Source organism: Corythoichthys intestinalis, chromosome 13, assembly GCF_030265065.1.
Source record: "Corythoichthys intestinalis isolate RoL2023-P3 chromosome 13, ASM3026506v1, whole genome shotgun sequence".
NCBI classification, from domain to species: Eukaryota; Metazoa; Chordata; class Actinopteri; order Syngnathiformes; family Syngnathidae; genus Corythoichthys; species Corythoichthys intestinalis.
In genome coordinates this window covers 23,196,427-23,221,815 of record NC_080407.1, presented here as the reverse complement: position 1 = coordinate 23,221,815, position 25,389 = coordinate 23,196,427, and the positions used below count along the sequence as shown (strand labels likewise).

General features: G+C 40.7%; 1 protein-coding gene across 4 annotated transcripts in view; it reads left to right on the top strand.

Moving 5' to 3' along the window:
• LOC130928063 (gastrula zinc finger protein XlCGF57.1-like) overlaps positions 1–25,389 on the top strand; it is a 64,221-nt gene that overhangs the window by 5,681 nt on the left and 33,151 nt on the right. The window contains exon 3 of one of the 4 annotated variants that reach the window (XM_057854277.1): positions 9,876–10,146. The exons of the other annotated variants lie outside the window; for them this stretch is intronic. Within the exon in view, the coding sequence (XP_057710260.1) occupies positions 9,876–9,895 (20 nt within the window). The 3' untranslated portion in view covers positions 9,896–10,146. Of the gene's footprint in view, positions 1–9,875; positions 10,147–25,389 lie in introns of those variants that run through there. 4 annotated transcript variants of the gene reach the window in all.

Here is a 25,389-nt window from a genome sequence, read left to right as displayed (position 1 = left end):
GGTAAGGTTTACAAACGCTCCCATGTGTAAAACGAGGCACAGAAATGTCTTGTTCGTACTGTTTGCCTCCATGGTTTACAAATAATTGCGGTATGTAAACATGTGCCGGGTACTGGTTTGAAGGCATAACGCGGTATGAAATCGTTATGGTTCCAAAATCTCTAAGACTTTCCGTCATACCGTTCCTCCATTATTAGCTATTCTTTGTATCCCAAAAATGCAGGGAAAAATTCCTCGCAGCTACAGGTAGGGCTCACCCCTCCCCTCCCCTCCCCTGAGGTGCGGCAGCAACGAGTAAAGCCTCACCTCTGATTGCGCAATCCTTAACAAACTGGGTTGATACATGGAATTGGAGCGTGCTGGTTGCCGTACATCTGCATGTCGCCATTATAATGTTTCCAGATACGTTTATTTGACCTGATTTTCCTCAGTCTGGCTAATGTCTTTAACCCTTAAAGTTTAATGTTTGTTAGCGACATATTTAGTTTTGCTGATGGGAAATAAAACCGCAGTGAAAAGGCTCAGGTTGCGGCAGATAGTACTCTGCCGCACTGCAAGAGGGCGTACGTGAAACTGGACTTTCCGTTAAAAGTGGACGCGGTTACACAAGGTTGCGGCAGATAGTACACTGCCGCACTGCAAGGGGGCGTACGTGAAACTGGACCTTCTGTTAAAAGTGGACGCGGTTAACACAACGCCGGAGCTAAAAGGTTTGCTTCAAACTACGGGACAGAGGATAACTCGCGCTTTTCAAACGGACTGGTACAACCGAAAAGACTGGCTATGTGGCTGTCCTTCGAAAAATCGCCTTTGCTGCTTTCCCTTCCTTTTCTTCTCAACTTGTGCCAATGTCTGGACTAACACGAGATATTGTGACTAAGAGTGTGACAATATCTCGATACAGCGATATATCGCGATATTTTGCAACCCGATGGGTTATCGATATGCTCCCGCCAAGAATCGATACTTTTATTTAACATATTGGCCATACAATGGAGTATGGATGCTGTAAACTGCTCAATGTTTGTTGAGCAATTCCTTGGCGGTCCACTAGGGGTGCTCGGGAGTGGCGGTGAGGGTAAAGTGCGCACAAGTTGTCTAGAGAAGAAGAGAGGGAGCTCCAAGCGGGTTGAAAAAATAAAAAAGCTCCGTGAGAACGGTGGAGGAAAAAATGAGAAAAATATTGCTACAAATCACATATGGGGACACCAGAGGTTGCGCTAGACATTTTCGTTGGTTGTCATTTTGACTGACAGGGTCATAAAAATCCGGTCATAATCTATTTTTACCAGTCACTGAAATTTTTAAAATGATAATGATGACATATTCAATAGTATTTAGTTTTCATTCATTTTTAATTTTGTAACGCTTGCTTGGCGGCGAAAAATTAGACACTGAAGTTGTATTTTTCTCCCTCTTTTTACTCTGCTTACCGCCAACAACACCAACAAAACAACTCCACTTCCAAAGAATATAGACACCAATCACCAACGTCATACAATGATCTTAATTGTGGTTGTCAGCCCAAAATCTTCTAAATATATATTAAATGCATCTTACCAGATATAAAATGACTACTACATAGTCTGTGGTGATCGTTTGGTGCCAAGTTTCCTGAGCGAAATATGGGCGCCGCCATCTTGGAAAATGTCTGCTTCGCACTTCCGGTCCGGTTGAGTAGCAGTGTATTAGCAGTGTATTGACGACGATAAAACTACGAAATCAAGCCAGAGCAACCCATGGAATCTTCAAAAATTGATTCAGCACGACCTAGATGACACGTAGATGAGATTGGATAGCAGTTCGTGTCACTTCATTGATCATTCGTGGACAAAATTATTAACAACGGTCAGCCTGTGTTAACGTGAGGAATGGATTGATACTACGGCCATTAGTGACCAAAATGTGGTGAAATTACAAGTTATATTACATTTGCCGACTGCAGAAGGGCTGACATATTGTTTTGTTACAAGGAAATGCTACAAGGTTATGTACATATGATGTTAACACAGTATGTCATTCTTTTTTTTTTTTTTATTGCAGGCATTGATCGCAATAAAATATTTAGACATGATTCCATTTCTTGTTTTTTTTAAAACGATTGGTGCACTCCAAAACAGGTCAATAAATCACATTTATAAAAGTATTGCAAAAATAGCATACGAGAATGTGATAGCAGACCGCAGAGCTCCGGAGCCTCGTGAACAAATAGCGACATCACGGAGGCCCTCGGCGGCATTTAGATGTGCTTTTTTCCCGTCCTCGGTAATTCCAGCTCCAATAGCATATACAATGGTACCTCTACATACGATCACTTCGACACACGATCTTTTCGACATCCGACGTAAAATTTGAGCCGCCATTTGTTTCTACATCCGACGAGTTGCTCGAAATACGACGACATGACAGCACTGCAAACGAACGCACGGTGGATTTTCTTGTGTGAGAAATCAACACAGTTTTCAAAAAAAGTTGATACAGTTGGAGAAACAAGGAAAAAAGTGATGCTTACCTTTGAAATGAAGATGCAAGTTATAGAAAAATATGAGCTTGGGGTGCGCGTCCCTGAACTGGCTCAACAATACAGCTCCATGGTCCTCTTCCGACCACCGTTCGCCACTATTTATAAGTTAAGGTGACAATTATTATTGTGGTAACATTGCCAAGGAAATCGCCAGCTTCGTCACGTTTTTATCATTTATTTAAGAACTTATCCAACACAAAACGCCCATTGTCTTAAGCAGTTGACCGCTCTCAAGAAAACGAAAGTATTATCTCTACCGCACCGACCTATCTCACTGAGACGTCACCTTCGCGGTGCGTTCAGGGACAGTAAAAAGTGTCCGCCATATTAGAATCCGATTCGTTACATTATTTACAGGAATAATTATTAATTATTCTTCTTATTATTATATTATTCTGAATTATTTATTTATAACTTATTTGTTTTTCTATGTTTAATTGCCATTTGTAACAGTGCCAGCAGTATTTATTAAGAATTTAGTGTATGTTTTTAGGCTTTGGAACGAATTAATGGAATTATAATGTATTCCTATGGGAAAATCCTGCTCGACATACGACCATTTCGACTTACAAACAAGGTCCTGGAATGAATTAAATTCGTATGTAGAGGTACCACTGTATTTAAAGATGCTGCCGTTCACAAGTTCGTAGTTGGATCACGGCGATCTCGGCGAACCACCGTCTGTCACAATTCCTGCCTCTCCCGGGAGTCGAGCTGTCATCATCATTGTGGAACGCAAACGATATATGTTCGATATATGTCCATCAACGTACAAGTCAAGTTGTCTTCCCTTTTATAACAGCGTTTCCCAGCTGTAAACAAACGAATAAAAACTTGTAACACTTGATTTATGCGGTGCATTCAAACACGATTAGCAACAGGCGGATAGCAGCAGTAGCAGAAGCTAGTTGTTGTAAAAACAATTAAACTTCGTAATTACAATCATTATCGTAATATCAATAGCAAAGGCAACAAGTCGTTTCATGCGCCAGATTTTAGGTTTCGTATTTTTAGAGCACATTACCTTCCATAACAGCGGGGGCATGACTGCAGGAGCTGTCAGTTTTGTCCATCTCCTTATGACGAGTACGAGCACCCATGGTTTGGAAATCGACATGGTACGAAACATGGAGGCCTTGGCTTGGTTCTCCACCCGCCTACATCAAAATAACATTCCCGGGATCTTGTATAAAGACCTTCCAACTTCGATTCCACCGCCATTGACTTCAATGGTAAACAGGCGGAAACGGAAGGGGAAGGAAGACATAAGGAAGTAAACCGGTACCTCGAAAACTTGTCTATACACAGGCGGCAATCTAGTCCACCAATTGGATCACGCGCTGGCACACCGGGTGCACCAATAAGAACCTCGCGTTGATGTGTCAATCACGGTGCTGCCGCCAGACCCCGGTGACGCTACAATATTCTGACAGAATAGCCAACGACGTCATGCATTAAGAGAGACAATAGCTAATTAATATGCTAACTCGCCACCCTGTGGTCTGGGGTGTGAATTGCAACCTGTCAAAATGACGGGCGGGCTTCAGTTTTTTCCGTCACCGTTTTAAAAAAACGGTCAACGACGGAAAATATCCGGTTAACGCGACCCCTGGGGGACACACTTTAGATTTTACACCAACAAGAAAGGAAGTAAGGTGAACAAGGACTTTGCTGTATGCAAGAATTGTCTAAGAAAAATAAGTTTCACTGGGAGCTGGTGATGTAGTGGACACTGGAGTTTGTGAGCTTCGCTTTCATCACTTGAGGTAAGAAAGTTTTGCAATGTAATTGACTTTTTAATTTACATGTATTATTTTGATGACATTTGGTGTTGAATGATATAAAATAAACCAGGACCCTAAACTGGATGAAAATGAATATCGAACAAGCCCACATGAATTTACCGATTTATTTGATATTATTTGAGAACCAATTTCCATCTTTAATAATAATAATAATAATAATAATACATTTTATTTCTAGAGCGCTTTTCAGATACACAAAGACGCTTCACAAGAGGCATGGAATTACAGTACGATAAAAAGGTATTAAAAGGATTAAAAACTTAAAAGCACAGTAAAAAGAGGTAAAAAAAAAAATATGACAGCTGGGGGTTATGGTGGGTAAGATAGAGTGAACAGGTGTGTTTTCAGTCGAGATTTGAAAAGTGATAGAGTAGATATGTTGCGGAGATCAGGGGGTAGGGAGTTCCAGAGCTGGGGGGCACAATGACTAAAAGCTCTGGAACCAAAGGTGGAGAGGCGGACACGGGGGACGGAGAGGGGGGGAAAAGTGGTAGGGCGTAGTGAACGGGTTGGATTGTTTGGATGGAGAAGATCGCAAAGGTAGGGAGGGGCCAAGGCATGGAGTATTTTGAAGGTGATGATGAGGATTTTGTAATTGATTCTTTGTTTGACGGGAAGCCAGTGAAGTTGACGGAGCATGGGGGTAATGTGGTGTGTTGCGGGGGTTCGTGTGATGAGGCGTGCTGCGGAGTTCTGGAGGAGCTGCAGTTTCTGGAGGGACTTATTAGGGAGACCGAAGAGCAGTGAGTTACAATAATCGAGCCGGGAGGTTATTAGATTACAGACCAGGGTGGAAGCGGTATGGCGGGTGAGAGAAGGGAGGAGGCGAGAAATGTTGCGAAAGTGGAGATAGGCTGATCTGGTGATGCTGTTGATATGTGACCGGAAGGAAAGTGTGCTGTCGAGGATGACACCCAGACTCTTAACCTGAGATGAAGGAGAGATCTGTAAATTGTTGATTGTAATAGAGAACTTATGGACATTAGTGTTGCGGTGGTACCAACCAAGAGGACTTCTGTTTTGGAGCTGTTAAGTTGGAGGAAGTTGGAGGAGAACCAGGAGTTAATGTCATCTAAGCAGAGGGTGAGGGAGGAAGGTGGGAGGGAGGCGGTTGGTTTTGAGGATATGTAGAGCTGGGTGTCATCCGCGTAACAGTGAAAGTGAATGTTGTGTTTGCGGAAAATGGAACCGAGGGGTAGAATGTAGATGATGAAGAGAAGCGGCCCCAGGACCGAGCCCTGGGGCACGCCAGAGGAGACAGGGAGGGAACTGGATTGATGGGGGCCAAGTTTGACGAATTGTGTGCGGTTGGACAGGTAGGAAGTGAACCAGGAAAGGGGTGTGTGGGTGATACCAATGGAGGAGAGTCGGCCGAGAAGGATTGTATGGGAAATTGTGTCGAAGGCGGCAGTGAGGTCGAGGAAGACGAGAATTGATAATAAACCGGAGTCGGATGCTGTGAGGAGGTCGTTTGTAATTCTAAGTAGGGCTGTTTCGGTGCTATGGAGGGGGCGGAAACCGGATTGAAAGTGCTCGTAAATGTCATTGGTAATTAGGTGGTTATGAAGTTGGGATGCAACAGTTTTTTCAAGAATTTTTGAAATGAAAGGTAGGTTGGAGATTGGGCGGAGGTTATTGAAATTGGTGGGATCCAGGTTAGGTTTCTTTAGAATGGGTGTGATGGAAGCAGTTTTGAGGGATGGAGGGACTACACCGGATGTAAGTGAAGAGTGAATGATGGTGGTGATGAGGGGGGCTATTGAGGGAAGACAAGTTTTTATGAGGGCAGTGGGAAGAGGATCAAGGTGACAGGTAGTGGATTTGGATTTGGTGATGATGTCAGAGATAGCCGGGATTGAAGGAAGGATAAATGAAGAGAGGGTGCTAATGAGGGGAACATGAAAGGGAACAGGGTCAGTCCCAGAAACTGCAGCTCCGGAGTGGGTCAGGGATTGGTGAATGTCAGTGATTTTCGTGGAGAAGAATGTCAGGATGGCTTCACAAAAATTAGCAGAAAATATGTGACGAGGGAGTGGATCGGGAGGCTTAGTGAGTTTGGCTAGAAGTGAGTACAGGCCTTTAGAGTTTTGTTGATTAGCTGAGATGAGACTGGAATAGTAAGTTGATTTGGCTGCATTGATTTGGTCCTTGTATAAACTGAGTTGTGCACAGTACATTTCTTTGTATATTAATAGTCCAGTTTTCTTGTACAGGCGTTCGAGCTGACGGTTTCGTGACTTAAACAGGCGGAGAGCAGGGGTGAACCAGGGCGCGGATTGTGTGAAAGAAACGGAACGGGTTTTTAGGGGGGCGTGGTAGTTCAGGAGTGAGTGGAGATGGGTATTGTAGTGGTACACTAAATCGGCAGGTGAAATGGTGGAGTTTGTGGGAGGGAGGTTGTCAATGTCACAAGAGAGTGCTTGGGTGTTAATGGTCTCGGTCTTGCGAAATGAAATTGATCTGGGGAGGATAATTTTTGAATAGGGGATCTTGAGACTGAAAGTAACTAGGGAGTGGTCAGAGTATAGTAATGGGTGGGGGGTGCAGTCAGGAGGGGTGGAGCCAGAGCAGCAAACCAAGTCCAAAATGTGTCCTTTGTTGTGAGTGGGAAAGTTGATGCATTGTGTTAAACCGAGGCTGTCAAGGCAAGAGATGAAATCTTTTGTGAAGGGATTATTTTGATTGTCAAGATGAATGTTGAATTCGCCAAGGATGATAATAGTTGACAGAGGGAAAAAAGATGGATGACCAGTTGTGAAAAATCAAGTAGAAAATCCTTGTTAGGTTTAGGCGGCCGGTATATAGTGGTAATTGTTGTGGGAGAATGACCAGGCAAGAGTGAGGCGGAGTATTCAAAAGATGTGAGAATGGGGCTATCAGGTACAGGTAGCAACCTCCAGTTATCACGGTAGATGGATGCAATACCGCCACCACGACCAAAGTGACGTGGTTGACACGTGTAGGTGAAACCAGGTGGAGGAGACTGATTCAGTGGGGTGAAATCCTTGGGCTGCTGCCATGTTTCGGTTAGACAGAGAATATCCAGTTTATGGTCACCTATGAGGTCATGAATAAGATGGTCTTTATTTGAGAGAGAGCGAATGTTGAGCAAGCCGAATTTAATACTGGTATCAGTGTGCTTATGAGGAAGGATCTGAGGCATTAATTTAATATGGGATAGGTTGTTGATGTTTGCTCTTTTGCGGGTAGGATGGGCACGCGTGGGTCTTACACTAATAATGGTTGGAATTGGAAAAACAATAGTGTGGGAGTGTAATGGCGAAAAGTTCCAGGTGGGGGAGCTAGGGCCAGTGGTATGCTGTGACGGTGCAGCGAAAGAGAGAGAGGGAGAATGCGAAGGCAATGGGGTCGGAAAGGAAGGGGCAGGGGCAGCAGCGCATTGAGAGGAGAGAGGAGGAGAGCGAGTGGGAGAAAAGCCGCAAAAATGGGTGGGGCAGTGGAGCGCACAGTTGGCCAATTGTCATGCATGGTCGGGATGGGATTTCTGATTAGCAGTCTGAACGAAGTAGTGAAAGTTAGCTGCGAGCACGCCGGTGCCCAGCGTACTCAAATGTAGGCCATCGGAAAGATAAAAAGAAGGGCGGTTTTGAAATGTATTAAAATTGTCAATAAAAATAAAGTCGTAAAAAGTGCAAGCGGCTAGCAGCCATGAGTGCAGCTGTAAAAGACTGTTAAAATGCTGCACGCCGAGTCCAAGAGTGGGGATAGGTCCGCTAATATAGATAGATTTACCGCAGTTGTTAAGGTTATTGAACAGCTCGATAAAGTCACGCCGGAGCGAATCGAACGCGCCCCGAGCTGTGTCGTTGCTTCCGACGTGTAGGATGAGGCGACTGATGGATTGAGGGAGACTACAAATTAAATTTGGTATGACGTCGTTGATTTTTGCGATCTTTGCGCCGGGGTAGCAGTAAGTTGTGGAGTTAAGAAAACGGGTATGTTTAATAAGAGAGTCTCCAATGATAGCAGTGGTTGGCGGAAAAAGTGTGCGGGGCCGAGAGGGAGGCGAGCGCTGTTTCCCTAGGTGGGGTAGCCGTCGTGGGGGCGAGGGGCGAGGAGATGTCGCGTCAGAGGACGTTATCAACTGAGTGTTGTGAGGGTTTGGAGGTTGGTAAGTAATATTGGAAGTAGAAATTTCAGTGCGGCGTGGAGAACGGCAGATTGGAGTAATGGAAAGCAGGGGGAAATCGACGGAGCTGAGGATGTCGAATCTATTTTTTAGTTCAATCGTGGGTGCAGGTCGGTTTGGTTGGACTGGGGACCGAAATTTTTGGGAAGGGGTAGAACTTTTTGTGGTTTTATGGTTTGGGTTGCGGATAAGTGTGGGCTTCTTGGTCGCTCGTTTTGGCCTGGCCCCACGCACTAGCCAAAAGTCATCGTCTGGGGGGTAGAGCGGAGCCGGGTGAGGCAAAGGTAGCCGAGAAGCAGTTGAGACGGATGGAGCAGTCAGGGGTTTAGGAGTAATGCAGGGCTGCTGGATCGGAGCTGGGGGGGAGGTGGGATGGATGGCGGAGATCACCGGGCCGGAGACGACGTATTGTTTTGCGGTCGCTGGTGGGGTTACATGGATGGTGGAGCTGACAGTAGAAAGGCGAGGCAGTGGGATCGTGGAGTTTAGGTCGACAGAAGATCCGGGGGGACCAGGGCCGAACGCGATCACCGAATCAAGGCGATCCTCTTCTTTCCTGATCCAGTGAAGATCGGAGATACGGCGTTCGAGTTCGGCGATCATCTTGGATTTCAGAAGACAGTTGCTGCAATCGGGAGGCGAGGTAAGCGGACCCATTGGAGAGATGAGATCTGAGGAGAGGGGAAAAACAGGCTCCGGCAGAAACGACGTAGAGGATGACGCAGAGTGACGTAAGCTAGCAGTGTGGTTGCTAGCTAAGTGGGAAGGGGCAAAACTTACGCGCGAGGACCCCAAACAAGGGGTCCACGGCGCCGAGAGGGTGAACGTCGCTGGGGCTAACTCGGGTCGACAGGAGACAGCACTTACCGGCGCGGGCCCACAAAAGATGGGCCCGATGAGATTGGACAGGCGTCAGGAGGATTGAAGCTAGCAGCCGGGTGGGCTAGCCGGGCAAGCTAGCAGCTTGGCTTAGCCGCAAGGGCTAGGGTTTGGATGAGTGTTTTTGGGCACAAAGGAGAAAACCACTTTGCCAGTTTAATGTTAAAAGTAGATTATGTCGGTAATGTATCGCAGGTAGATGGGGATTTGGTTCGTGGGAGGGCGACTGGGTAAAAATAAATAAAGTCAGGCGGGAGCTACACAAACTGTTATTACTGTCATTTGGATACAATAAGCTATAAAAATGGTTTGAATAGGTTCCAAGATATATGAAGTGATGTGCATGATAATTAATGTAGCCTACATATTAAAAATAGGTAATTATTGAATTTTTGATTTTTATACATTCAATTCATATTTTTTTTAATTCAATACTTCCAACACAAAAAAAATCAGGATTTCAACTCAAACGCTATGAAGTATCTAATATTTTTTGTTTTATTTTGTTGTTTTTAAGGTGAGGAAGACTGTGACTGAGCAAGTCTGACCTCTTAAATGCTGAAGCAGATAGCGGAAGTGCTCAAACCAAGCAACAAAGGTCATATACGAAGAAAAGACCCACCAATTTTATCATTGCCCCACTCCAAGCTCAACTGCTGACACCTACGGCACTTTTTATTTATTTATTTTTTTAAAGATTTAAAACTTTAAAGAAATTAAGGGTGCCATTCATCATGATCTCTCCAAGCGATATCAGTGGTCGTGGTTGGTTTCCTCTATATGTGCAGGGGCACAGTTTGCAGTAGATTTATATTTTACAGCAATGTTGCACAGAAAAGGTGTCACTGTTTAATAAATGACTTAAACAGTATTTTTTCTATTTTTAAATATATATATATTTTTTTTCGTTTCAACAGTTGTATCGTAGAATGTCATGTATCCAATTTCTGACCAATATATCGATAATTGCTGTATCTTGATATAATCGTTATCGTGAGCCTTGTATCGCGAATCGTATCGTATCGTGAGGTGCCCTGAGGTTCCCACTCCTAATTGTGACATTAAAAAAATACCACGAAGCCTCAGCAAACATGAGAGCTCGACCACTCACATTCAAAGCCTGTTTGCTTTAAAAACTTTTGGAAGCTCAAGGATCGATTTGGCTTTGACGAACAGCGGAAGCTCAACGGTAGCATCCTCAATGCGAAGGTAAAGAAAAGAGTTTGAAAAACCTCATTAATGCAACCTGCATCCTAGCTAAACAGGAGTTAACATTTCGTGGTAACGATGAGCGTGTAGCTCTTCTAAACGTGGCACATATGTAGAACGATTACATGGTTTTGCTGAGAAAGATGAAAGGTTAGCTAGACATTTGGACACATCCACTGTGTTTTCTGGCTTGTCAAATAGAACACAGAACGATCTAATTGAAGCAATCCTCTCCATTGAGGCGGAGAGATTTTTTTAAAGTAAAGGAAAATAAGGAGGACTTTTACTAAAAGGGCGTCGGTTTGCATAGGGACGGTAGGGACATAGCACTACCAACTTTTCAGCATGCTAAAATTGTCCCCACCAACTTTTAAGCAACCTTACCTTTTTTGCATGATATAATGTTCAGTTATATAGAGAATTTAGATCTTTCAATAGTTCCATATGTTGTAAGGATAGAATTGACCCTACCATTATTAAGTGAATCATTTTCACTATGTTTATGTTTGCTTATAAAAACCAGACATTTATTCAGGAAGTTTTCAAAATGTTTCTTTAGTATTTTTTGAAAACAAAGGTTTGAATCGAACAGTGTATCATCTGAACCAATGCACGTAAAAGTTATTATCAGTAGATAAGGATTTATTTTGCATTGATCATTTTGCCTATTAATTAATTAGGTTCATATACATGAGAAATGTGGCCCTTTGCCCCCTTCATCCAATCTGTTTGGTCTAATTAATGTCCCGTCCCCAGCAAAAAGTGTACCTACATGCAGGTTATGCTGTTATATAGTCCCTACGAATGTTGAGACCAAACCTATGCCCTTCCAAAGTAACGCTGGTTTTTGTGGTGAAGGACAGGTGCAAGACCACAAACAGTTTTCATTTCAATCTTATTTAAAAAAAAAAAAAAAAAAAAAAAAAAGCTTAGACCAAGAAAAATACTATAGAATATTTAAAAACTAAATTTTGGCCTTAAATAAAATATTCTTTGTTTTTCTTTTCACACTTTTTGTTTAGCAATCTGTAATAAATTGAATAAAGTTTCAGAATTAAAAGTTTTAAAAACAACGGAATATTCCACTAAAGGTCAGAATTGAATTCTGTGGTTTTGTACACCACTCTTTACTCTCATTTATGTTGCATGAATTATAGAATGGCGACGGCCAACACATTGAGGGTGTAGAGCAAATGCATGTTATTTTCTTACTTTTACGTATTGATAATATGTACCGTGTGTGCGTGTTTTGTGACGAATGCTGATGAGATATGAAATAACCAGTAGCCAATTGAATAAGCTACCCTTTTTGGTTTATATATTTGGAAATCTGACACTAAAGGAGTCAGTGCCTCACCAACCATGAACCTCACCGCACGTCACTGTTTCGGACTACAAGCCGCTACATTTTTTCCCTTATTTTGAATCCTTCGGCTTACAGTCCAACGCGGCTTATTTGTTGATTTATTAGGTTAATAGGAAACACTTTATTTGACAGTGACGTCATAAACCTGCCGTAAGACTGTCATAATTATGACATGACACTATCACGGGCGTTAATGAGTGCATATGACAGATGTCATTAAGTGTTATCCGGCAAATTATGTCACTAACTCCATTTACGGTCCAGCCCGGATCTTTTACATCCATTCAAAAGTGTGATCATTTGCCGGAGCATTGAATAACATTTATAGCAGTGTCATGTAAGCCTGTCGCAATATGCAATGATTCCATTTACCGCACGGTACATGAAAATGAAGGCGATCATTTTCCCGCTGCGATTTATCGCCTCACGTGCGTGCGTGCGCGCGCCCGCGTGTAGCAGATGTGCGGCGGACGTGCTGTTAAAAGTTCGGCTCCCTTGTTACTAGGGCTGTCCCAAACGACTAATTTTCTCCCGATTAGTCAGCCGACTATTTTCACGATTAGTCGACTAATCTAGTAATTTTTTTTTTTTTTTTTTTCACTAATTTAGCAATGAAATTTTTGTTGACACTTATCAATTCACAAAAAACATATTGGAACACTCAAATTATTTATTAGAGTACAAATAAACACGTAAATAACAATAATAAATCACAAATAAACAATGAGTTCAAATGCTGATAGAATTAACTAGTGTAGCATCCCGATTGAAAAGATGGTCTCTTAAACTGATGGTTTACAACTTTTATTCCATCCTTGATGTAAACACACTGTAAGAGCTACGGTGCACACAAATAAAGCAACACAATTAGAAATTAACAAAAACTTTTCACCTTTTTCCTTTTAAACCTTATTTATATATCAATGAATTGCCTATATGAATTGCCCTTACCTTAATTTATTACCTTATCATTGACAATCTCTCCCTTGAGTGCAATCACTGTATATACTGTATATATTTATGACCTTTTAACCTTATATAATTTTCTATACCATAAAATAAACCATAACATGAAATAAACCTTTCAATTAGCATTAAGAACAATAATAATAGCACTTATAGGCCCATTGTCAATGAAACATTATTATTTAGTCAGGCGACAGCACCCTCTGGTGTACAAAAAATGAAAAAAAAAAAAATTATAAACTGCGTGAAGGCGCTTGAGGTGTTTATTCACGGCCGACGTGCAGCCAAGCTTGGCATTGAAGAGACAGGACAGAAGAGTGTACTCTCCTTTGTTTCTTTGAAATAAGGCAATGTTTTGGACACTCTGGTGCGCTTTTTTTTGGCTTTGTGCCGCTTTCCCCGCTTGCAAACAGAGCATCCGATATTCTAACTTTCCACGCATATATTTTTTTAACCCTTCATTAACCGTCGACGGGATGTTGTGCTCGTCGACGGATTTACGTCATCGATGACGTCGACTATGTCGACTAGTCGGGACAACTCTACTTGTTACCAACAGCGCAATATGCTGTGATGAGGATTCACTCTGTTTTATTGACTTCTGGGTATGTTCGTTTTACACATTTGAACCTAGCCTGAGGCTACGTTCATACTACAGGTCTTAATGCATGAATCTGATTTTTTCGTGTTTTTCGGATTCGAGTAAGGCATTAAAGTTGACGGTCTGAACGTAACAAGTCGCTTAGAACTGGACCATTTCAAATCCGATCTGGGTCACTTTCGTATGTGGTCTAAATCCGATCTGGGCCACATTTTTCCAGAATGTGGCTGGCAGTCTGAACTTTCAAGTCTCTCGAATCGAAGTTCATGCAGCAATGACGTCAGCAAAGCGAAAGCGGCAGGCAGGACGGGAGCGATGTAGCTGTGCATTAGCTTCTAGCTTGAACTCTGCTTTTATGCACGAAGCGGGCTTGACCAGAGTCACAAAAAAAAATGAAGAAAAGGATTTTCATTCTATACGCCGAATGAGCAATATTTCAGTATTACTTACATGGCCAAGACGGGGCAAATTGACACACCCACGTCATGTCACGCACACAAGTCAAGGGTATGTGCGTGCGTGTATGAGTTCTATCAGTCCATGTAAACTTTGAATAAAGGACTAAATGGGGATTATTAATGTCTGTTATTTGTGTCATCTTTTTGGAGATCAAAATATGATCACCCTGGAATGACATACAGCTAGCATGTGTAATTTGTTTTGATGCTTCTGCGCATGCGGTCACTTTGCTGAGCGCATCTCGGACTACGAATTAGTGCGTATGCGTGATACTAGAACGGGCTCCATGAACAATGGTAGTCTGAACGGGCACTTGAAAAACACATTTTATTTATTCTGTGTTTCTGTGTGGCATTGATATTGTTGTCTTTTACTTAAAAGAGGCATGGTCTATTGTTTTTTGTTGGGATTTTAGCCATTAGAGCTGGGAATCTTTGGGCACATAACGATTCGATTACGATTACGATTCAGAGGCTCCGATTCGATTATAAAACGATTATTGATGCATGCCGCCCTCCTTTTTTTTTCTTTTTTTTTTTTCTTTTTTTTTTCTTCTTTTTTTTTAAATTAAATTAAATGTTTTGTACATTAGTTCCAAAATTGTTCAAAAATCCTCTCAGGCTAAACCAAACTACTATTTCAGTATCAAGTTAACATTTAGGCGGCACGGTGGCTGAGTGGTTAGCACGTCTGCCTCACAGTTCTGAGATCAAGGGTTCAATCCCGGGCTTCGGCCTTCCTGTGTGGAGTTTGCATGTTCTCCCCGTGCCTGCGTGGGTTTCCTCCGGGAACTCCGGTTTCCTCCCACATCCCAAAAACATGCATGGTAGGCTGATTGAACACTCTAAATTGTCCATAGGTGTGAGTGTGTGCGTGAATGGTTGTGTGTCTCCTTGTGACCTGCGATTGGCTGGCAACCAATTCAGGGTGTCCCCTGCCTACTGCCCGAAGTTAGCTGGGATAGGCTCCAGCACCTCCGCGACCCTCGTGAGGAATAAGCGGCATGGAAAATGAATGAATGAAGTTAACATTTAGCAGTAAACAAATATACAAAATTAACAGTAAATAAAAAACTCCAGTCCCCATTCTGTAGCAGAAGCTTTAAACTACATTCAATTAATTTAATGTTGTGAATCAACTGTTAAAGTTGTTAAAATTGCTCCCGTTATTCCATAATTTCCCTTTTGTCTACTTTCGACTTGTGAAAGTTTTAAAACTATTTTAAAGATAGATTCAAGTCAATATTTTACCGATTTAGGAGTATTTTAGATAAAAAGGTTTATTAATTAGGTTTGCTTGGAACGTTCGCTACAACAGCCTTGCAGGGAAGTGTACTGCTTTAAGATGGCGGCCGTTTACTAACGGCCGCCATCTTTTTGTAGATGTGCTGCTCAGGCTACTGAATCAGTGGTGCATCTAGTCCTATATAAATGATATCTACCATTACATTATGTGGATGACGTACTTTGTAGCAGCTTTTCGGCAGCAGTCAGGTATGTTGTGTTTTTTTTATCTCGTGGCATGAGTTGAGCTAGAGCCGTGAGTTGAGCATTGGCATTACCCGAGGGGCCGGGTAATGAGAAGCATGATGTTTAGCTTCTCTCGCTGCATTCTTCCTCGTTGTGCCCTGAAGACCGCGCGGCGCGCTGAGTGTGTTGTACTTCCGCTTTACTTGGCGTATTTCAATAATCGGAATTTGGATGTTTGTGAATCGTTCTCGAATCTTCCACGGCCGAATCGCGAATTATCTAAGAATCGGAAATTTTGCACACCTTTATTAGGCATGGTCTATTGTTTTTAGTTGGGATTTCTTTAAAAGTATCTTTTAATTTAGGAGTAAACGTTTATTGTGTTTAAATGGGTGTACTTAATATTACTGAGTATTATTTAGGGCTGCAGCAATCGAATATTTTAGTAATCGAGTAATCGACTGAAAATTCTATCGATTAATCGAGTAATCGGATAAAACAAATATATTTTTAGGTGAAGAGCAATTATAAATATACATGGGAAAACAAGACATTTCATCTCATCTTGAACCATTTTCAGTCAATCAAGGTCTTTATTTTCGATGTATATTGTTGAAAACAGCCAAATATTGCATCTCAGATGTAACTAGAATTAAAAAAAAAAAGACCAATTCACCGCTTTCACTCAAAAAACTTTTAGATCTTATTAAAAGAATATATATATATATATATCTTACCTAAAAATGCCGTTACGCTTGATAACACACATCACTTAAAAGTTAGGATTTTTTCCCACGTGTTTCAATTGAATTTCTCTTTGTGTCAAGCCATTTTTAAGTTCTAGTTAAGTTTTAAGTTAGTCTAAACTGTAAGTCCTGATAGGATTTTGAGTTTTTGCAGTGTTCAAAATAAATGTATGATACAGGCTGTATTGGAGCACATTAGGGACCAGTGCTACTTGGTGTTTTATCCAGCAATGACTACTGAGCTAAAATTGATAGTTAGCATGATTAAGTTTTTATTTTACACTCTCATCACTCCACAATGCTATGTTATGTTAAAGCCTGTATGTAAGACACGTTAGCCACGCATCGACAGTGGTCATAATTAATTGAAACCTAGCCCTCCGCAGGGCTAACGTTACGTGAGCTAGTAGCGGCAGTAACATTAATCTTATTTATTAGCGCTTAGCGCTCTTTATTAGCGCTTAGCGCTCTACTGCTCTAAGATGGCGGCTGTTTACTAACGCTGCCCAGACGCGGCCGAGTCTGTCATTTCGCATCTAGTTCAACATACATGTGATCTCTATGAGACTTATCAGACGCTACCTGTACCAACGTAGTAGCCTGGCTCTGCCAGACTATTCTCCCTGTATTTTTCAAACACTGAGAGAAATAGTCTGGAACCCCTCCCATTAACGGCCTTTTCGAGCAGATACAAAATCAATCGACAAATCAGATTCGTTTATTTGCGTCACGTGTTCTTCACAAGCAACGTCACTCTTGCGCGTCGACAGTCGTCCCTTCAGCAACACAGACGGTGAACGGCAGAGCCGAGAATATGTTCCAATCCACGGTAAAATCAGTTTTAAATGACCAAAAACACATCGACACGAGTCACTGACAACAATCTGTCTCGCGCTAGCCATGTCGAATAAACTCCGCTCTCTTCGTATGTTTACTTCCGCGCGCAAGTCCGTCATCCTGAAGTCGCCATTTTTCTAACGTCACGTCTGCCCGTCGCTGATTGGTCCACTCCGCTGTCTGTATGCTGTGGCTTGCTCCGCCCTGGAAATTGTTTCCGTGGGAAGGGTGGCCAGACTCAATAGCTGGAACAGCGTTGAGTCTGGTGTACCAGGCTACCAACGTAGCATCGTGCGGGCTAGTATTTAGCAATGTCGACGTCGTTTGTGGCGGCTGTCGGCTGCAGTAATTTTTTTTTTTACCTGCTTCCTCTCCGCACGTGACAGCGCGTTGTCCCGCATTAGAAGTAGTCTGAGCAAAACGTGATGCTTAGAGCTGTCAAAATAAACGATTACTCGAGGTGAATAAAATTACTCGGATCAGTTTTTAAACTCGAGTTGCTCGAGTACTCGTTTCAGCTCTAGTATTATCAATATATACTGTATTCTTACCGTGCTATTGTAAAATGGTTAAAAAAAATTGGGGGGTTGGGGGGCGCAATAATATTGAATATCGCAATAATTTATGAGACAATTTATCGCCCAGTAAAATTTGTTATCGCGACAGGCCTTGTGTCATGTCATACTTAGTCTTATGACAGTTTTATGGTGCCATTGTCAAATGAAGTGTTACTAAATACCATAACTAGCAATTCATGAAACGACTGGAACAGCAACTGAAGAAAAAATTAGCACAGAACATGAATTTTGATTGTTATTTCCACCTGTAGCGCTGTAATGCATGCTAGGAGGAAGGTTGGTGGACAACAGTGTTGACAGCAAGTGGCAGCAGAGGTTGATTGTCTCCCCCAAGGGAACAGTGATTGCCAAATAAAGCTTCTTGAAGAAATGAAGCTTTGCAGCCAATTTGTTCAAAGCTTCATGGAGGTTCACTTGATCTTATGACAGTGTTATGATGCCGCTGTCACATGAAGTGTTCCCGGTTAATATTTTTTGGTGTAAATATCTCAAAAACAGTGAGAGCAACTGTGATTTATAGTCCTGTGCGGCTTATCTATGAACAAACGCCTTTTTTGTGTCAAACTTTCATGGGTGGCGGCTTATCGTCAGGTGCGCCTTGTTCTCCGAAAATTACGGTCATTGGGTTATTAGTCTAATCATTTCATTAAGTCAGAATCAAATGCTTATATTCAATAAATATTAGACAAGCACGTTTTTGACTTCACCAGTGATTCATTGCTTCAAACTGACAGGTTAGCTCCACGCAAAACACTGCAGTCAGCCATTTTTGTTTTTTTGGCGTATGCGCCGTTATTATTACCGTTAATAGTTATGTGCCGTTTCTGGGTTCGATTCGTTTTCCCCGAGACCAACGGCACGGCGTTCAACGCTTTTGATTCGTAACAGTAAACTTGAATTAGTCCACATGAAAAGATTCCTAGTCGTCGAAAAGAGAGTTGTATTTACGCACTCACAAAAAAAAATCTGAAGTCAGAATTTGGTGGTTACGGATACTAATGCCTAAATACAAACATGAATGCGTAAATATGAGGACAATTTCTTTTTATATATATATATATATATATATATATATATATATATATACCAACACGAATGCATGTATGAATCTTTTTTGCTTCAATAATGCTTGCAATACGTTTTTTTTTTTTCACATTTATTGTTTTTTATTGTTCTTTCAACATACCAGACATTTTTTTTTTTTTTTAGTTTTCTTCTGCGTTTCCTGTTTTTTTACAAACAAAATTTCACACACACAAAAATAAATAAATAAATAAAGTAAAAACAAAAACCGAGGAGCAGGGAACCTATTACTTCGCCATATTTTTTACATGAAAGAAATTGTTATGTATAAGCATATACAGTGCCTTGCAAAAGTATTCGGCCCCCTTGAATCTTGCAACCTATCGCCACATTTCAGGCTTCAAACATAAAGATATGAAATTTAATTTTTTTGTCAAGAATCAACAACAAGTGGGACACAATCGTGAAGTGGAACAACATTTGTTGGATAATTTAAACTTTTTTAACAAATAAAAAAACTGAAAAGTGGGGCGTGCAATATTATTCGGCCCCTTTACTTTCAGTGCAGCAAACTCACTCCAGAAGTTCAGTGAGGATCTCTGAATGATCCAATGTTGTCCTAAATGACCGATGATGATAAATAGAATCCACCTGTGTGTAATCAAGTCTCCGTATAAATGCACCTGCTCTGTGATAGTCTCAGGGTTCTGTTTAAAGTGCAGAGAGCATTATGAAAACCAAGGAACACACCAGGCAGGTCCGAGATACTGTTGTGGAGAAGTTTAAAGCCGGATTTGGATACAAAAAGATTTCCCAAGCTTTAAACATCTCAAGGAGCACTGTGCAAGCCATCATATTGAAATGGAAGGAGCATCAGACCACTGCAAATCTACCAAGACCTGGCCGTCCTTCCAAACTTTCTTCTCAAACAAGGAGAAAACTGATCAGAGATGCAGCCGAGAGGCCCATGATCACTCTGGATGAACTGCAGAGATCTACAGCTGAGGTGGGAGAGTCTGTCCATAGGACAACAATCAGTCGTACACTGCACAGTGGCAAGAAGAAAGCCATTTCTCGAAGATATCCATAAAAAGTCTCGTTTAAAGTTTGCCACAAGCCACCTGGGAGACACACCAAACATGTGGAAGAAGGTGCTCTGGTCAGATGAAACCAAAATTGAACTTTTTGGCCACAATGCAAAACGATATGTTTAGCGTAAAAGCAACACAGCTCATCACCCTGAACACACCATCCCCACTGTCAAACATGGTGGTGGCAGCATCATGGTTTGGGCCTGCTTTTCTTCAGCAGGGACAGGGAAGATGGATGCCTCCAAATACAGGAACATTCTGGAAGAAAACCTGTTGGTATCTGCACAAGACCTGAGACTGGGACGGAGATTTATCTTCCAACAGGACAATGATCAGAAACATAAAGCCAAATCTACAATGGAATGGTTCAAAAATAAACGTATCCAGGTATTAGAATGGCCAAGTCAAAGTCCAGACCTGAATCCAATCGAGAATCTGTGGAAAGAGCTGAAGACTGCTGTTCACAAACACTCTCCATCCAACCTCACTGAGCTCGAGCTGTTTTGCAAGGAAGAATGGGCAAGAATGTCAGTCTCTCGATGTGCAAAACTGATAGAAACATACCCCAAGCGACTTGCAGCTGTAATTGGAGCAAAAGGTGGCGCTACAAAGTATTAACGCAAGGGGTCCGAATAATATTGCACGCCCCACTTTTCAGTTTTTTATTTGTTAAAAAAGTTTAAATTATCCAATAAATTTTGTTCCACTTCACGATTGTGTCCCACTTGTTGTTGATTCTTGACAAAAAATTAAAATTTTATATCTTTGTTTGAAGCCTGAAATGTGGCGAAAGGTTGCAAGGTTCAAGGGGGCCGAATACTTTTGCAAGGCACTGTATTAACCAAAATCATTTCGTACAGGCTTAACGTATTCTGTCCATTTTGTCCACATCAAGTAAAACATGTCCAGTTGTAATTTTAGTGCGTAGGAGATCCTCTCCATAATGAAAATCTCTCGAACTACGTCAATCCAGTCCTTGCTTTGCTTGCAGCCAATAGAATGTGGATGAGTTTCTTTTCATTATAGCTAATTTGTTGTACATTTATTTTACATAAGTACATGGTAACAAAGGACATGGGGATGTCAAAATTAAAAATCTTTTGTAGAAGATAATGAATGTCCAACCAGTATTTTTGTATAACAACGCATTCCCAGAATATATGGAAATGGTTTGCTCTTCTGCTGCTGCATCTCCAACATGCATCTCCCGTCCCTTGATAGTTTTTCTGAACCAGTGTAGCAAAAAACCTCATTGTGTTCTTCCAACAAAATTCACGCCAGATGTTTGACCTAGTAGTAATCCATTTTGTTTTACATGTATCAGTCCATTCTTTTTCTGTAATAATAACCCTCCCTTCTTTTTCCCATTTCTCCTTCACATAGTGTGTGCTCCTCCCTTTACTCACCAGTACACTGTTATATAATTTAGAAAGTATTCTTGTTGGGTGAGGTGATTTCGTTAGAGTTATAAATGTTTGTAAAAAACCTTCAGCAACATTTAATTTTGATGTTTTGATTTATGTAGTGCCTGACCTGTAAATACCTGAAAAAGTCATCAGAACCCAAACCATGTCTTTGTTTTAAAACTTCAAATGATTGAGGTGTCCCCTCGTGGGTAAATGATTTATAATCTGTTTATCGTTTTGAAATCCAGAATTTGAATCTGTCATCATATTTATTGGGGGTGAATTCTGAGTCATAGGCGCACCATCTTTAAATTTTGTTTCTCTTTCCAAATTGCATATTTTAATAATTTCGTTTAATGCTACAAACATAGTACTGGAAAGTTTTTGCTTAAAGCTATTTGCCTGCTGTAATTTTGCGTCAAGCAATAGAGCTTTCAATGGGATATTTTGTCTTGTTTTCTCCTCAAGATCTTTCCAACCTGATGTGTAAACCAGGGAGCACACACAAACAAGTGTTCTCAATTGGGCAGCAAAAAAATATTCACGTACACAAGGAAGGTTTCTACCCCCCTTATCCTTCTTCAGTTGTAACGCAGAGTATTTTATCCTAGGCTTTTTGCCCATCCATATAAACCTTGATATCATTTTGTGCCACTCCATAAATTGTTTTTGTGCTATTAAAAACGGTAAACATTGAAATAAATACAGCAGTGGAGGGAGGACATTTGTTTTTATTAAGTCGATTCCGGAATTGAGGTCCATAAATGGCACAGCATTCCATCTTAGGAGATCTGCTTTTAATTTGGCATTCAAAGGTCTGTAATTAACCTCGTACATCTTTGAGAAGTCTCTATTTAGTATAATACCTAAATATTTCACCATTTCTGCATCCCAATTCCATTTATATTCCTCTTTAATATGTTGGGGTGGGTAATAGTTCAGAGTTAATACCTGTGTTTTATTTACATTTATTTTATAACCAGAAAAGGTTCCATATTGTTCTAGTGCTTTTATTGTTATTGGTAATGTTTGTGTAGGTTGGGTTAGTGTTAATAGGAAATCATCAGCGTATAAAGCAAGTTTTTGTTCTTCACCAGCCATCGTAATTCCTTTGATATCTTTTCTTTGCCTCATCCATTGACCTAACGGTTCAATAAATAACCCCGAATAAATGCCAAAAGATTACATCCTTGTGTGTTTCCCCTGTGTAATACGATTGACTCCCTGAGGTCCCCATTAATTTTATTCTAGCATATGGTTTATTCCTGAAATTATATCAATTACAGATTTGTGAAATTTAAATTTGTCTAATACCATGTATAAAAAGGTCCACCTAACAGAGTCAAACGCCTTCTCTGTGTCCACTCCAATAATCAGCGTTTCTTGTTTCTGATAAGAGACATGTTCCACTATGTTTAAAACTCTCCTAATATTATCCTGTGTTTGTCTGTGATTTATCAACCCAGTTTGGTTTTTGTGTATCAATGACGGTAAAAGTGTTTCTAATCGTTTCGAAAGAATGGATGTAAATATTCTATAATCCGTATTTAGAACACTTATTGGGCGATAACTACTACAATTTAATACATCTTTCCCTTCTTTTGGCAATACTGATATTATTGCTTCCCTCCATGAATTTGGGATTTCCTTTTTTTCCTTCACCCAGTTAAATGTTTTAAGCAAAGTTGGTATCAGGTGGATCTCCATTATTTTGTACCATTCGGGACTAAATCCATCAGCTCCTGCCATTTTTCCATTTTTTAACCTCTTAATAGCCCATTGAATCTCTTCTTTTGTGATTGCTGCGAGGAGTTTAACATTCTGTTCATTTGTCAAAGTTAGTAGTTCAAACTGTGCCAAAAAGGAATCTATTTGTTCGTGGTTATCTATGTTTGGTTGAGAGTACAGATCTCTGTAGTAATTTTGAAAGCATACTTTGATTTTGTTTTGTTCAAATTCTATTTGGTTATTTAAAGGATTTCTAATTTTGCATATCGTCCTCTCTGCTTGTTGTTTCCGTAATTTATAAGAAAGCAATTTCAAAGACCTTCCACCAGCTTCGTAATGTTCCTGTTTTGCAAATATAATTTTCTTTTGTACATCTGCAGTGTTAATATCATCTATTTCCTTTTTCAAGTTTTGTATTTCAATCTTTGTTTCAGTTTTCAATGATCAAAAATACTCTTGTTGGAGTTTTAACAATTTTTCCTCTAAGGCTGCTAATTTGCAGTTTTTATTTATCTTCAGGTAAGTAGATAGTGCTATAATTTTGCCTCTTATAACTGCTTTAAGTGCATCCAATAAGGTACCGGGGAGAGCTCATCATTATCATTAAATTCAAGGAATTCTTTAATTGATTAAATTAATTTATCTTTGCTATTTGAGCAAGTCAAGATGTTATTATTCATTCTCCAGAGAGTAAATCTTTTCTCACTTTTAAGACAGACAATAACAGAAACTGGGTTATGGTCTGAAATTGTGGAGGTTCCAATTTCACAACTTTTCACTAGTGTTGTATCTTTTTTAAACATAAAAATATAGTCCAATCGGGAGTATACGTTATGAGGGTGGGAGAAGTGGATGCATTCCATTTTTCGTGGGTTATTCTCTCTCCATACGTCTACTACACCTATCTCTTCCATGAGGAGTGCCATCTTCCTTCTAATCATTTTATGGTCACCTTTGCCGTTTGAAGTGTCAAGTGAAGTGTTTAACACAATGTTAAAATCTCCACACATATTAATGTACCTTGACTTTTTCCTCATTATTAACTCAAGAGTATATTTGTAAAAAGTCCAATCACTGCGGGAAGGGATGTATACATTGAATAATGTTATCAGGTTACCCGCAATTTTGTGTCGAGGAATTTAGTGTCGAGGTGAACGCGAAGCCGCGCCGGATGAAGAGTCTGGAAGCGTATGTTCTTTTCCTTCAGGGCTTTTCTGACTGGCGTGAAGGCCTTTCTCTTCGCCAGTATGTCGGCAGTAAAGTCCTGTTCAAAGAAGATGCGCCTTCCTTTGTAGCGGATGTCTTTTTTGTTCCATGCGGAACGGAGCACAAGCTCTTCCATCCTGAACTCCAGAAAGCAAAGTATCACCGATCTCGGGTTGGCCTCCTCTGGTGGTTTTGGGCAAAGTGAACGGTGGCATCGCTGTAGCCCCAATGGCATGTCCGGGAGATCAAGTTCGGTCTTAATTAGGGTTGTTCCGATCATGTTTTTTTGTTCCCGATCGTTTTAGTTTGAGTATCTGCCAATCCCGATATTTCCCGATCAGATTGCTTTTTTTTGCCCCTGATTCAATTCCAATCATTCTCAATAATTTTTCCCGATCATATACATTTTGGCAATGCATTAAGAAAAAAATGAATAAAACTCGGACAAATGTATACATTCAACATACAATACATAAATACTGTATTTGTTTATTATGACAATAAATCCTCAAGATGACATTTACATTATTAACATTCTTTCTGTGAGAGGGATCCACGGATAGAATGACTTGTGACTTTGTATATTGTGACTAAATATTGCCATCAAGTGTTTTTGTTGAGCTTTCAGTAAATGATACTCCAGCCATGCCCCAATGCATGATGGGAAGTGGAACCATGATGGGTAGTGGAATCGTGAATGTGTGTAGTGCTACCAATTGATATATCTTCTCTGCGTTGTGAATTAACATAAGGTGTTAAGAAAAAGATCAATTGCTACCTTGCTTCCCCACATTGCTTCCCATGATATTTCTAATCATAGAAAGGGGAATTGTAAGGCTTTAGCCAATGGAAAAAAAGGCTCCAAAGGCTGCCAAAATTCACTCTACTCAATTTACGCTGTCTTTTATCTCTCTATATAGGTAAAACAATGTCATTACAGATTGAGAGCGACTGTGCGTAAGTGGGTCGTGCAGCGCATGCATTAATTGCGTTAAATATTTTAACGAGATACATTTAAAAAAAAAAAGAAATTAATTACCCGGGATAAATTTGATAACACTACCTTAAGCCTAAACGAAAGACTCTGAATGAGTGTAACATATTATGTCTGTAACGTTAAATACAATTAGAAAACGATTTAATAAAAAAATATATATATATATTTAAAAAAGGCACGGCCGATATTTTTTTGCCGATTCCGATACTTTGAAAATGACGTGATCGGACCCGACATCTCTAGTCTTAATGAAACACTCAATGAATTCCATAATGTCATCGCCTTCCGAACCTTCGATCATGCCATGAATTTGGATATTAATCCTCCTCATACGTGCCTCCAAATCGTT